The 14,069-nt window shown below is 44.7% G+C and overlaps 1 protein-coding gene across 1 annotated transcript in view; it reads left to right on the top strand.

The window, feature by feature from the left end:
- EPS8L2 (EPS8-like 2) overlaps positions 1 to 14,069 on the top strand; it is a 117,096-nt gene that overhangs the window by 101,145 nt on the left and 1,882 nt on the right. Inside the window, exons 14-18 of the mRNA XM_015416556.1 lie at positions 1,591 to 1,702; positions 3,528 to 3,644; positions 4,448 to 4,451; positions 6,290 to 6,473; positions 10,966 to 11,098. Coding sequence (XP_015272042.1) covers positions 1,591 to 1,702; positions 3,528 to 3,644; positions 4,448 to 4,451; positions 6,290 to 6,473; positions 10,966 to 11,098 — 550 coding nt within the window. The remainder of the gene's footprint in view (positions 1 to 1,590; positions 1,703 to 3,527; positions 3,645 to 4,447; positions 4,452 to 6,289; positions 6,474 to 10,965; positions 11,099 to 14,069) is intronic.

The raw sequence follows: 14,069 nt of genomic DNA on the forward strand, positions 1-14,069 counted from the left end.
CGCCCCCCCGGTCCAAAACAGTCCAGTGGCACCTTTAAGACCAAGTTTTATTCAGGTACAAGCTCTCCCTCCTCTGTGAGGGCAGACCTGCACGTGCCTCCCCCCCCCAATAGCTAGCAATCCAAAACAGTCCAATGGAGCCTGCGCGGTGGGTGTTGCCTTCTGACACACTTCCGGTGATGTCAGGGTGTGTGTGGCATATGCAAATAAGTTATGCTAATGAGTTACGCTAATGAGCTCCTGCACCTCTTTTTCTACGAAATAACCCCTGGCTATAAACGACAGAACTGGAAGCACTGCTTGTTGGCAGATACGATCTGATAGAACAGGAAAGGAAAGGAAAGGAAAGGAAAGGAAAGGAAAGGAAAGGAAAGGAAAGGAAAGGGCTCAGCTCTTTTCTTGAGCGATGCAGTATTTGTTGTGCCTCTTTGAGTTATTAAATCCATTTACTCTGAAACTTAAAGTGTGAATGAGTTGTATGAGACAGCACTTAAATCTGCCCTGAATTGAATCAGGTTGTTGTTCCATCAAGATCAATATTGTGTACTCAGACCAGCAGCAGCTCTGTAGGGTCCCAGGTCTTCCACATCACCTCCTACTAGGGTTACCAGGTTCTTACTTCTTTCCAGGGGAGGGGCTCCTGTCTTTGTTCAGGAGTCTTTGGCATGCGCGTGAAGCACGTGCGCCGCGACGACATCACACTGACATCATCATCACACAGGGCACATTGCAGGGGGACACTCTAGCATTTGAGAAAGAGACTCTAGGGTGACCATAGAGTTTTTCCCTTCAAATACTAGAGCATCCCCCGATGTGCCCTGTGCAATGACATCACCTTCAGGGGACGTCGGCACGGACGGGGCTGCTCGGGGGTGGGGCTCCCCCTGCTGGGCAGCCGGGTGGCAGCAGATTGGGGCCCCTGGAAGCGGGTAACCATCCACCCCCATCAGGGGGATGGCAACCGTACCTCCTACCTGTTCCTTTAACCGGAGATGCCAGAGATCAAACCCGGGAACTTCTGCATGCCAAGCAGAGACTCCACCACCCAGCCACAGCCCCTCCCAACAACACACGATATGCCACCTCAAGGGTGCAATAATAATCAGAGGTCATTTCGGGGGGGAACGCGGGGGAACACAGTTCCCCTGGGTGAGGTGCAGGGGGCGGGCACATGACAAAGCCCCGCCCCCTGCTTCCAGCCACCCCGCTTCCTAGCTCTTTTTCTACGAAATGACCCCTGATAATAATAATTTTAAAATGTTGCTGTGTTTGAACAATGGGCAGAAACAACTGACAGAAACATTGAGGAGAACCAAGTGTTAGAGTCTTTAGTGGCTATGCAGGAACAATAGTAATAAAACTAAAAGAATACAGAGTGATGTTTTCAGTGCACGTTGTTGATATAGCCCCCTAAAGCTTTAGATTCGCAGAAAAGGAAAAATGCACATATAGAAAGAGTCGTCGTTTCCCATGCATCGAAGCAATGTGTGTCAAACTGTACCCTTTTAAAAATTAATTTTAATATAATAAAAAGAATTATTCTGGCATGCAGAGAGAAGCATTCGTAACCCTATTATGCCTTTTTTGCAGGAATTTTGAGGCACAGGGTATTTCCCCACCAAAAAGATATGCCAAAATCCGATATGATTTCACTGCTCGGAATGCCAGCGAACTTTCAGTGATGAAGGATGAAATTCTGGAGGTAAAAGAAGAACCCGGCTTTTCCCCTGTCTACTTTTGCAATACTTATTATGAGGCGAGGGGGTGCCAGTTACCCATATCATGTCCTGGTCCACATTCCACAACTGTGGTGCTCTACGGAATCTTAATTTTTTTCAGGCCTAGTAGCTGTTTTTTTGTTTTTTAAAAAATAACTTTTTAATTGACATTTCAAATGAATAACAACAACAGCTGTTTAAGGCTACAAACCGAACACATTTGCCAGGGAGTAAATGCCACTGAGGGGGCTGCAGTGGCTCAAGTGGTTGAGACGCTGAACTGCAGGCTGTGGAAGGTCGGTAGTTCGGCAGTTCGAGACCCAAGTGCCGCATGACGGAGTGAGCTCCCGTCTCTGGTTCCAGCTCCAGTTGGAAAGCAAGAAATTGCAAGTAGATAAATAGGTGTGAAATCGGTCATGGTGTAAAGCACATTTTTTTGTTGACCAAGGAAGAAAGCACCCTGTTACATAATTTAAAGTTAAATTAGCTACCATTTAGACCCATGTGTGCCATTGGTAACTGAAACCACACATGTATTTTGTATTTGGGTATCAGAACTGAAGGAGCTGCGGTGGCTCAAGTGGTTAAGACGCTGAACTGCAGGCTGTGGAAGGTCAGTAGTTCAGCAGTTCGAGACCCGAGTGGCCGCATAATGGAGTGAGCTCCCGTCTCTAGTTCCAGCTCCTGCCAACCTAGCAGTTCGAAAGCAAGAAATTGCAAGTAGATAAATAGGGACCACTTCGGTGGGAAGGTAACAGCGTTCCGTGCGCCTTGGTGTTTAGTCATGCCAGCCACATGACCACGGAAACGTCTTCGGACAGCGCTGGCTCTTCGGCTTGGAAACGGAGATGAGCACCGCAACCCTAGAGTCGGACTCGTCGAGCAAGGGAACCTTTACCTTTACCTATCAGAACTGAAGTACAAAACTTTGCATATGCCCTCACTTCAGATTTTCAGATCAGTATCTTTGGGAAGGTAAGTAAAATTGTTAACTTCAAATTGGAAGATACAACTGTAGCTCGCTTGGTGTGTGAGGAATCGTGTACTTACGTTCTTTGGCATCAGGAGAATTGCGCGCTAGCATTTCACTTCCCCACTTATCCCCAAAATAGCTGGCAGGTAACTTATGTGAGGGGCTGGAAGGTCCAATTCCTCTTGGACTCGCATCTCCTTTGTATTTCTGGTTAGTCTACAAAACAAGAAAGATATTCCATGAAACACGGTCAAAACCTCTGCGCATGCGTGGCTACAGAGGGGAAGGCCTGGGGAGTGACACCCCCCACGGCGACTCTGAGGTGGGCTGGCCAGGGGGGCCCCTGGAAGGACCGGGGAGGCATTTAGAGCCAGTTTGGTGTAGTGATTAAGTGCGTGGACTCTAATCTGGGATAACCGAGCTCTCTCAGCCCCACCTACCTCAGAGGGTGTCTGTTGTGGGGAGGGGAAGGGAAAGGAGTTTGTAAGCCACTCTGAGACTCCTCTGGGTAGTGAAGGGCGGGGTATAAATCCAATCTCTTCCCTTCCCTTCAATGGGGGGCTTGCCCGGGCGCCCCGCAAGCCAAGGGAAGGCATGGGGTGTGGCCCAATATGCTAATGAGCCATGCTGTCAGGGGTGTGGCCTAATACGCTAATGAGTTTCTTCTATTGGGTGTGGCCTATTATGCTAAGGAGTTCCTGCTGGGCTTTTTCTACAAAAAAAAGCCATGGGAATAGGGAACGCTGTATAATATAATACAAATCCTTAAGAAAATATTTTAAACAAACCAGTACTTCATTTTTCTTACCAGATTAATTTATTTTTTATATTTACAGGTTTTGGAAGACAACAAGCAATGGTGGAAGCTGAGAAACCGGAGTGGACAGGCTGGTTATGTCCCATATAACATCTTGGATGTGGTAAAACTGGAAGACTGTGGATCAGTTGAACAGGTTAGATTTAGCTAGCCACTAGCTGCAACAGTCACATCTCAAGTGGCCACTGAAACCAACCAGTTCTCATAAATAATTCCTGTAGAGACATTCTCCTTAAAATACAGGTATGCTTGAGATAAACACTGTGACTGAGTGTAAAGAAATGTGTATGTATATATACCACATGAACAGGGCTATTTTTGGGAAGGAGCGCACAGGAATGGAGTTCTGGCTGGCTTCAGGGTTGGCCACACCCACTACAGCCAAAATATCTGCATGCATGGCTACAGAGGGGAAGGCCTGGAGAGCGACACCCCCCGTGACTCTGAGGCAGGCAGGCCAGGGGGGGCCCTGGAAGGATCGGGGAGGCATTTAAATGCCTTCCCATGCCTTCCTCGGCCTGTCCAAGGGCTGGCTTGCCTGGGCTCCTGCAGCCATGGGGTGCCCGGGCAAGCCAAGGGAAGGCAGTTTAAATTGCCTTCCCTTCCCTTCCCTTCAAGGGGGTCTTGCCGGGGTGAGCCGAGGGAAGGCATGGGGGTGTGGCCTAATATGCGAATGAGTTGTGATGTCAGGGGTTTGGCCTAATATGCTAATGAGTTCCTGCTGTTGAGTGTGACCTATTATACTAATGAGTTCCTGCTGGGCTTTTTCTACAAAAAAACCCCCTGCACATGAATGCCACAAAAACACACATACAAAACACAGCAAATATCCGGAACCTACATGACGCTCGGCATCTCTGTCTACATGGCTTTGGCACTGCGGTTCATGGTTAGTACAAGAGAAATTCTTGTACACGGCTCCCTTTGTCACTTTTCCAGTTTGGTGTCGTGGTTAAGTGCGCGGACTCTAATCTGGGAGAACCGGGTTTGATTCCCCACTCCTCCACTTGCACCTGCTGATGTGACCTTGGGTCAGTCACAAGCTCTGGCACAGCTGCCCTTTAAAAAGAGCAGTTTCTGTCAGAGTTCTCTCAGCCCCACCCACCTCACAGGGTGTCTGTTGTGGGGAGGGGAAGGGAAAGGAGTTTGTCAGCCACTCTGAGACTCCGAGTGAGGGTGGGGTATCAATCCAGTCTCTTCTTCTCCTTGAAAAAGAGCCGTTTCTGTCAAGAGCTCTCTCAGCCCCGCCTACCTCACAGGGTGTCTGTTGTGGGGAGGGGAAGGGAAAGAAGTTTGTAAGTTGCTCTGGAACTCCAAGTGAAGGGTGGGGTATAAATCCAATCTCTTCTCTTCTTCTTCTTCATTATATATTTTTAAAAAAAATAGCATCAGGAGGCAGAAATATGATGCAGGAAAACAATGGTGAGGGAAGGAAAAGAGTGCCGCACCCTTTCCCTGTCCAGTGGTAGAAACTGCCCTCCTGTCTACTTCTTTCCTCGTGGGTTTCAAACATGTGTTTGCTGACATAGCCAAACGTGAATAATAATAATAATAATTTCAATTTATTAATCGCTTTCCCCAGTGGGCTCAAAGCGATGTACAGTTACACATTAGACAGGGGATTAACAATGTTCATAGGGGATAGGGAAGACAACATATATTCATTTAATTGCACACGCTGTCACTGCACCGAACGGCTGCTTGTCGACCAGGCTTCAGGACCCGTATGTCGCATCGCCACACTGCCACCGCCTGGCCGGAAACATCCACTGCAGGGATTTTTGTAGCCGAGAAGTTCTTCCGCCTTTTCCGAACCTCGACCAGAAAGTCCCGACCGTCAGCTAACACCCTCCCACAAGGGAGATTGGTGTGCCCACCCTCTCTAAGGAGTGGTTCCCATTTTATCTACTCGCCGAAGCTTTCGAATCGCTGGGTGGACGATGAGCTGGGGACAACAGGCTGGCTGCTCACACCAGCGCGGGGCTCGAACTAACACAGTTTGGATGTTAAGACAGTGGGATATACCCACTGTGCCACCGCTCATCCAACAACATCCAACAAGCCCTTTATCGCACACGTCCCCACTTCTCTACTCTGAACGCCTACCTCCCACCAATGCTTTTATTTATTTTTTAATGAAATGCCATCAGGACTACCTTTTTTTGTTACATGGAGTTAGCGCCACAAAGTTGTTGAAGTGGTCGAATCCTTTTCCTTCCTCAAATCATATCTATCCACCTGAACAGGTTATAGTAATGTGAGGGAGTAACTTGTTTGTTTAAGGATATATTACTTGTACTTTTCAGGGCGGCATGATTTAAGCAGTAGATTAATCAACGAAAGACTTTATTGAGTAGTCAAGTGGGGACTAAGTTTATTTATTTATTTATTTAATTCAATTTATACCCTGCCCTCCCGACGTATGCGGGCTCAGGGCGGCTTACAAGAGGCATAAGCCAATTTTAACTAAGGGGAAATTGTAATCAGTGTGGATGAGATGTAAGGACATGAATTTGAAGTAGTTTTGGCTTAGGTGCGTTCACTAAAATTGGGAAAGGAAAAGAAAACATTAATGATGTTCTTTCTAACGATTGCTCACTTTTACTTATTAAAATGTAAGTTGTTGTACTTCCTTCAGTATGTGGAAACTTTTCTATATTGAGGATTTGGTAATATATTCAGATATACTGAAAATCAAGCAATTAAATGGAAAAGTTAGTTAAAATAGATAACTGACTAAAAATTGATTGACAGACCTGATCCCCCCCCATCTGTTTTTAGAACTGATCCATCACATGGATGAGGTCAATGATGAGCTGCTTAAAAAGATTACCAATATTAAAGTGCAGCCGCCTCAAAGAAACTTTAAAGTTGAGAAGGCGCAGCAAGTTCATGTGCCCCTGACCTTCGAGTCCAGTGCTGAAGAAGTCAGAGCTTGGCTTGAAGCAAATTCTTTTAGCAAAGGGTAAGTTGCTCTTGTCCTCCTCCTCCCCGCCCTGTTCTCTTTTCTCATTCCGCTTTTCCATTTGTATCATGTGACGTGACTTGAGGCAGCGGGACAGAAGATTTTATTAAAAGATATTGGGTATGGGATAAATCTTGTCAGGGCTATTTTTGGGCAGGAACACACAGGAACGAAGTTCCAGCTGGCTCCTGAGTCGGCCACACCTAGCAGGAACTCATTAGCATAATAGGCCACACCCAACAGCAGGAACGCATTAGGATTGGCTACGGTAGGGGTGTGTGGCCTAACATGCAAAGGAGTTCCCGCTACAAAAAAAAGTCCCTGGGTCGTGACAACAAACAAGGTAAACAGAATAAGAAGCAAAAGGTGGGTGTGTCTGGATGACCACACTTTTGGCAACACGGGACTGCGGCCTCATATGCTAATGAGCTGTGGTGTCAGGGTGTGGCCTAATATGCTAATGAGTTTCAGCTGTTGGGTGTGGCCTATTATGCTAATGAGTTCCTGCTGGGCTTTTTCTACAAAAAGAGCCCTGAGTCTTGTTATCCGAACCTCACCTTCTCTCAAGTCGTAGTTACTTTTTAAGAGTTCCTTCACCGAGAACAAGACGACCTCTATCTCTCCTGCACATGAGGTGAAGTTAAGGATTTCCTGAAGTACTGAGATATCCAAGCATTTGTTAGCGGGACCTGAAAGAGCAGCCTCCTGAGAAAGCCAGTAGGAAACAGCAGAAAAACACCAGGGGAAGACTATCAAAGAGTAAATGCACTTGAAATGTCTGAGTATGGGATATATTAAGTAAGTGGTTAAATTATAAATAAACGTCTATAATGAGTTGCTGGTCCACAACCCAAAACAAATACAGTGTTCATAAATATAATCATATGGGCTCATGTCATAACCTGTAATTCTATGGATTGGTGTGATGATGTTTTCCCAGAATGATCTGATAACTGGACATTCCCACCAGCAATGTGCGTAAGAACCAGGAGTACCACATTTCTTCCAGCATAATGGGGAACAGTGTGGTGAATAGAAGGCCAATTTTTGGGGTGCGGGGTACCAGGCTGTGATAACTTTATAGGACTGTACTTTTGTTGAGATAACTGGAGTTTTGAGGTCCAAATTTGTTCCCAGATTTCATCTGTGATTGTGTAGTTACGGTCATTTTGCCATTTTTTTGTCTAAAGTGGAGTTCTTTAGTGCTGACTAGTCGGATTAAAATGTCGTAAACTTTGGAGATTTTACCCTTGAATGAAGAGCCTCTATCATTTAGAAGAGTTTCATAAGAACATAAGAACATAAGAGACGCCAATGTTGGATCAGGCCAAAGGCCCATCCAGTCCAACACTCTGTATCACACAGTGGCCAGAAATACCAGGTGCCATCAGGAGGTCCACCAGTGGGGCCAGGACATTAGAAGCCCTCCCACTGTTAAAATGCTGATTTGGAAGTGAGAGAGGGCCTCACTGAGATCGCATGATTGAGTTGAAAATAAAAGAACCATGGGATAAAATGATTCAATTTTCATTCTAACAGGCTCTTCAGAAGTAGTCCTAATGATGTAGTGACGTTAGGTCAGACGTGTTAGGTCAGCTTTTCTCCAGAGTTTGGCTGTTGTTAGGTCATTGCCAGGTCGAAACCAAGGTTGAAAGAGGAAGGTTGATTGTGAAGACAAGATCGGAAGGTTGATTGTGAAGACAAGATCGGAAGGAGTTTGTGTTTAAGGCTGCCCCACATTTTAAGTATCGAAGTTTTAAAAATGTTAGAATGTCTCAGTTTAGGTCTTGCTGAAGGATCATTCCAAATAACTTCTTGAATTGTCTTAGGAAAGAGGATTGGGTAGAGTGGTTGAACCCAGGGAGCTTGATCACCTCTATTAAGCATTTTGATGACATTGGTTAGCAACGTGGTTTTATAGTATATTGATATGTCTGGGTAGTTCAAAACACCTTGTTGGTTCCGTCATCTTAGTGTCAGAAAGCTAATCCTTGGTTTTTTGCCTTGCCAGAGAAAAACATTAAGTGTTTTTTGCCATGAATGAAGAAGGTTTGGAGACAGCTCAATAGGAATTGCATGAAAAAGAAAGAGTAATTGGGGGAAATAAATGATTTAATTAGATGGAGTCTATCCAAGAAAGAGAGAGCTTGTTTGTTCCACTTGGTGATATCAGAATGTATCTCCTGGAATTTTTGAAGATGATTGGATGTTATCAAGTTTTTAAGGGTACGAGGTACCCTAGATAAGGTATCGTGTCAGAACACCATTGGAAGGCATATGAATTTCAAATATCATTTTCCATTTTAGGAGATAAATTAATTGGTAAGATGCAGGATTTTGCTGGGTTAACCATGAGACCCGAGATTTGGCCAAATTTCTTGAGGTGTTCCTGGAGGCAAGGGAGAGAAGATTGGGGTTTTCATGTCAAGGGCTGGGGTGCATGCAGAGGGAAGTCCAAGTTCAGTCTGAGGTCTTAAGCCAAAAGGAGTGGAGCGGGAACTGAGAAAGTCCAAAGCACAAACCAGGAGCGAGGTCGTTCAAAGCCAGAGTCAGAAAGCCGGGGGAGAGAAGCAGGAACCAAGTCCGGAAACAGGAGGCATAGGGGAGGCGAGGCATCACGAAGTCGACTAGTTGCTTCCACAAAGAAGCCAGCCTAGAGCTAAATAGCCCTCTGCTGCTGTTTCCAATTAGCGCAGCAGCACCAGCCGCCAAGCGTCTGTCAAAACTCAGGCCTAACCGACCGTCTGCTCTGCAAGTGAGCTGCAGGCCGCCTGGTCGCCAAGTCCTGGCAGAGTCGGTCTCTTAAGCGAGCAACTCACGGGAGCGAGTCGGGAGGGCTTTCCACTTGTAGCTGCTCCTCGTCAGCTGTTGCTGAGCCAGGTGCTAATGGGGGTGGCGATGGCAAATTGTCTATCTCTGAAGCTTCAGAGGGGCCAGCTGTGGGTTCTGCTGAAGCTGGCAGCACCCTTTCATCAGCACCCATGATACTAGACATAAATAAGAGCATGTCATTGGTGAGCAAGTTGAGTTTGAATAAGTGAGGACCTAGGTCTATATCTCTGATAGAATCATCTTGTCGTATCATTGCTGCAAGTGGTTCCAAATAAGGTTGGAGATAAGGGACAACCTTGTCGGGTCCCCCCTATTGCATTGATCACCCTCAAAAAGTTTCCGCCAAAGCCCATGTGACAAAGCAGTCCAATCAGGTAAGGAAATTCCAGTGACTCAAGTGCCTTTTCTGTGTCTAAATACAACACCAGTGATTCTGAATTTAATGATTCACATGCTGAAAGAATGTGTAAAGCTTTGTGTATGTTGTCAGTGACGTCTCTTCCAGGCATGAAACCGGATTGATCGGGATGTATTTTTATTTATTCATTTATTGTTACATTTATATCCCACCCTCCCCGCAAGCAGGCTCAGGTGTATGTATTGGGTGATGATGAAGTTGATTCTCTTGGCAATGATGGCTGTAAAAAATTTTGTAATCTTGATTAAGCAATTAAATAGTTCTATATGAGGCTGGATTGGAGAGATCTTTCCCTGGTTTAAGTGTTACAATTATTGAAGTTGTATTCCATGATGTTGGAAGAATACCTGAGGCCAGAATATCACTGCATGCATCAGTTAATGGTTGCACAAGAGAAGTCACAATTTTTTTGGTAAAACTTACTTAATATATCCTATACTTAGATATTTCAAGTGTATTTACTCTTCGGTGGTCTTCCCCTGGCGTTTTTCTGCTGTTTTCTAGTATTACATGCTAAGGATCCCTGTCGTGTTTGCTCTTGAGAAAGCCAGATGGGACTGTTGTAGACAGTCACAGGTGTGGGCCAATTTCCCTTTTTGGAATAAACCTGTATATGGCTGTTTAACACTTAAATGGCCATCTTCCTGAATTAGAAGGGAATGGGCCTTCTATAAAGAGGACAATATAAAGTTCTAGGACAGTAGTAGTGGTTAGAATGTCACACTAGGATCTGGGAGTTATGGTTTCAAATCCCAACAACGAAGTTTGATTAGTGATCTTGACCCAATTACTCTCTCCATTCACAGGATAGCTGTGAGGTAAAAATGGGCCCTGAGCTCCTTGGAGGAGAGGCAGAGTAGAAAATGTACTACATCGGGGAGGAAGAGAGAGGGTTTACATTCCACATCTGGCAGTTGTGCTGGGTGAAGAAAACTTGGGAGAGTCCCCCCCCCAGGTTCTGGTACCCGGTACTGGTGAGTACCATCACAAAAAAGTTACAGAACTGACTCTCCTCCCACTTCTGCCTCACAAAAACACTGAGAGGTTGGCCTAGAGATTTTTTTTCAGTCCAGTGGGCCATGAGTTGTTCTTGATTGCTAATCTGAGGGGATGAAGCACAGCCCTGATTATTTGTACATGCAGATTCTTGCCCACCAGTTACTATATACTGAGAGGACTTAATAACTATGGGCTTCTGTCACTTTTTCTTCATAATACGAATTTAAAACTTGCATTTTCCAGAACTGTGGATCATCTTGGAATACTGACCGGGGCTCAACTTTTCTCTCTGAACAAAGAGGAGTTGAAAAAAGTATGCGGAGAAGAAGGGGCTAGGGTGTACAGTAAAATCACAGTTCAAAAATCTCTCCTAGAGGTAAGATCTTTGTTAGCAAACAGTGCCTTAGGAAACAAAGAGATAAAAGTTCCCAAGAAGTTTCAAACATTATTAAGACTGTACTTAGACTTTAAAAACTGGATGGTGAAATCATAGCACCTGTTACACTATTATTGATGCTATACAAAGGTAAAGGTTCCCTTGCTCGAAAGCCAGTCGAATCCGACTCTAGGGTTGCGGTGCTCATCTCCATTAAGACTGTACTTAGACTTTAAAAACTGGATGGTGAAATCATAGCACCTGTTGCACTACTATTGATGCTATACACCTCTTCATAATTTGGCATCTGTAGTAACTGGACTAACGATCCAATTCCATACTGCAGCCTTATTGGACTGGTCCATTGTTCCTTTTCTTGTTTACCTGCAAGCAGAATGCAAATGGAGGTTCTACACAGCACTTAATAAAGTGCTATAAAGGTAAAGGTTCCCTTGTTCGAAAGCCAGTCGAATCTGACTCTAGGGTTGCGGTGCTCATCTCCGTTTCAAAGCCGAAACTGGACATATTGCAGCCTTATTGGGCTGGTCCATTGTTCCTTTTCTTGTTTACCTGGAAGCAGAATGCAGATGGAGGTTCTAAACAGCACTTAATAAAGTGCTATATTGCCCACCAAATCCACTCCATGGGAAAGATCCTACTATGGAATAAATTCCCTTCAGTAAAGGTTATGGTTGCCAGGTCTTCCACTAAGGTGAGAGACCTCACACTGGCAAGCTCCACTGCCACTCTGTTGGCTGGCAAGAGAAAAATCCATTTAAAAATCGCTGTGAGCATGACAGTATTACATCACTTCTGGGGGAAACCCAAAAGTGACATAATTCCATTCTAGGAATTACCAAGAACCCCCACTAAGGTGAGAGACCTCACACTGGCAAGCTCCACTGCCACTCTGTTGGCTGGCAAGGGAAAAATCAATTTAAAAATCGCCGTGAGCATGACAGTATTACATCACTTCCGGGGGAAACCCAAAAGTGACATAATTCCATTCTAGGAATTACCAAGAACCCTATAGTAAATCAATGGAGTTTCGGGCGATTTGTTGTCGAAGGCTTTCACGGCCAGAGTTCATTAGCTGTTGTAGATTTTCTGAGTTGTGTGGCCGTGGTGTTGGCACTGTAGGACCTGACGTTGCGCCAGTAGCTGTGACTGGCATCCCCAGAGGTATAACACAAAAAGACGATGTACTCTCTGTGTGAAGGTGAGAAGAAAAATGGTAGGAAGGTCATTTATATCTACTCAGGAAGGCGGGGTAGGGCTGAGACATTATCTTATAGGAGTTCCCCAGGCTAATGAGGGTAATTTATATCTACTCAGGAAGGTGGGGTAGGGCTGAGTCATTATCTTGTAGAAGTTCCCCATGCTAATGGAGGAGCTTTCCTGAGGAGGCTCTTTTGCGTATGGATTGTTTCCTGAGGAGGTTTCCTTTTTCCTGAGGAGGTTCTAATCTTATCAGTAGTGCAATTGTCAGATGTAGAGCCTTTTATGTTTTTCAGGACAGGAAACCATGCCCTACTTATTTTTAAACTCTCTTCTTTCCTGTTGAAATTGTGTTTATGTTTATGAATAACACAGGGAAGCCACAATCCTCTGTTTCAGAGTACAGTACAAGATACAAGTATCTGCTGTTTACAGTGCTGAGCCTTCTCCTCTGTTTCATTAAGAAGCACCTTTGCAGTCTTCCAGAAATACTCCAGAATATAGCCACACAAAAAAAGAGATAATCCCACAGTGATTACTACACACAGCTAAACTTTACATTAAATTCTATGCTGTAAGTAGGCCTGCCTTTGAAGACAGTCTGGAAACTTTATAAGAGCAGTGGGCACATAGCACCCATTTTTTTATCCATTGCATTAGCTCCTAACCCTGTTTCTGAACTCAAGTCCTAAACGTTAAGTCGCTCGCATAACAAAGTAGTCGGAGAGTGATTCAGCAAAGATTCAGCTTTATTCATCAACTCGAACACAACTCCAACACGGATCAACATCTGATAGCCAGAACAGAACAGTTCAGCTTTTACATTGCAGTTGTCCTGCTTTTAAACTCTCCCGGCTAATGTAGCCACGCCTTACTATACAATTACCAACCAATAAGATTGTTCACATAACGACCAATTATAGATGTTCCTGCTCAGGGAGCTTGCTGGTACCTGATTGGTTGGTGCTTCCTGGGCTACCAATACGATTGGATGGATTAGGATCCTAGCCCAGGGCGAAGCTTTACATGGCATTTCAATCATGTTGTTCACATACAGTTATGCATTCAATGGCAGCTATTGAATACATTACAAACATTTTGGGTCCAAAGTACCCGAAGGACTGCTTCCACCCATATGTATCTGTCCACATTCTGAGATGGTCTGAGGAAGCCCTATATTGCAAGAACCCCTTGGTGAGAGAACTATGTTTGATGGGGAGCCACTAGCCATGCCAAGCCTTTGGAACTCCCTCCTCCATGAGCTACATCTGGTCCCTTCTTTACTGGCGTCCCAACATCATTTTTTGGAAGGCTTTTAAAATCTAAATTCCTAGCCTGGTTTTAAATGGTAACATTTCTTACCCAGAGACATAGTATTCTCATAGGTGTGTTTTAACCCGCTCTTAAATTGTACAATCTAGAGACATGGTATTTTTAATAGGTGTGTTTTCAATCCGTTTTTGAATTAGTATAATCTGTATTGACAATTTAGGCCAATAAAGGCTAACTTGAATTTGAACCTGGTAGAATTTCTTATCATGAACTGTATAACATTTCTTTTCTTTTTCTTTTTTAAAAACAAATTCTGTTGATTATTTATAACATTGTATACATATCATAAGAACGTAAGAACATAAGAGATGCCAATGTTGGATCAGGCCAAAGGCCCATCCAGTCCAATACTCTGTATCACACAGTGGCCAGAAATACCAGGTGCCATCAGGAGGTCCACCAGTGGGGCCAGGACATTAGA

This window comes from Gekko japonicus, unplaced genomic scaffold (genome assembly GCF_001447785.1).
Source record: "Gekko japonicus isolate JY-2015 unplaced genomic scaffold, Gekko_japonicus_V1.1 scaffold3199, whole genome shotgun sequence".
NCBI classification, from domain to species: Eukaryota; Metazoa; Chordata; class Lepidosauria; order Squamata; family Gekkonidae; genus Gekko; species Gekko japonicus.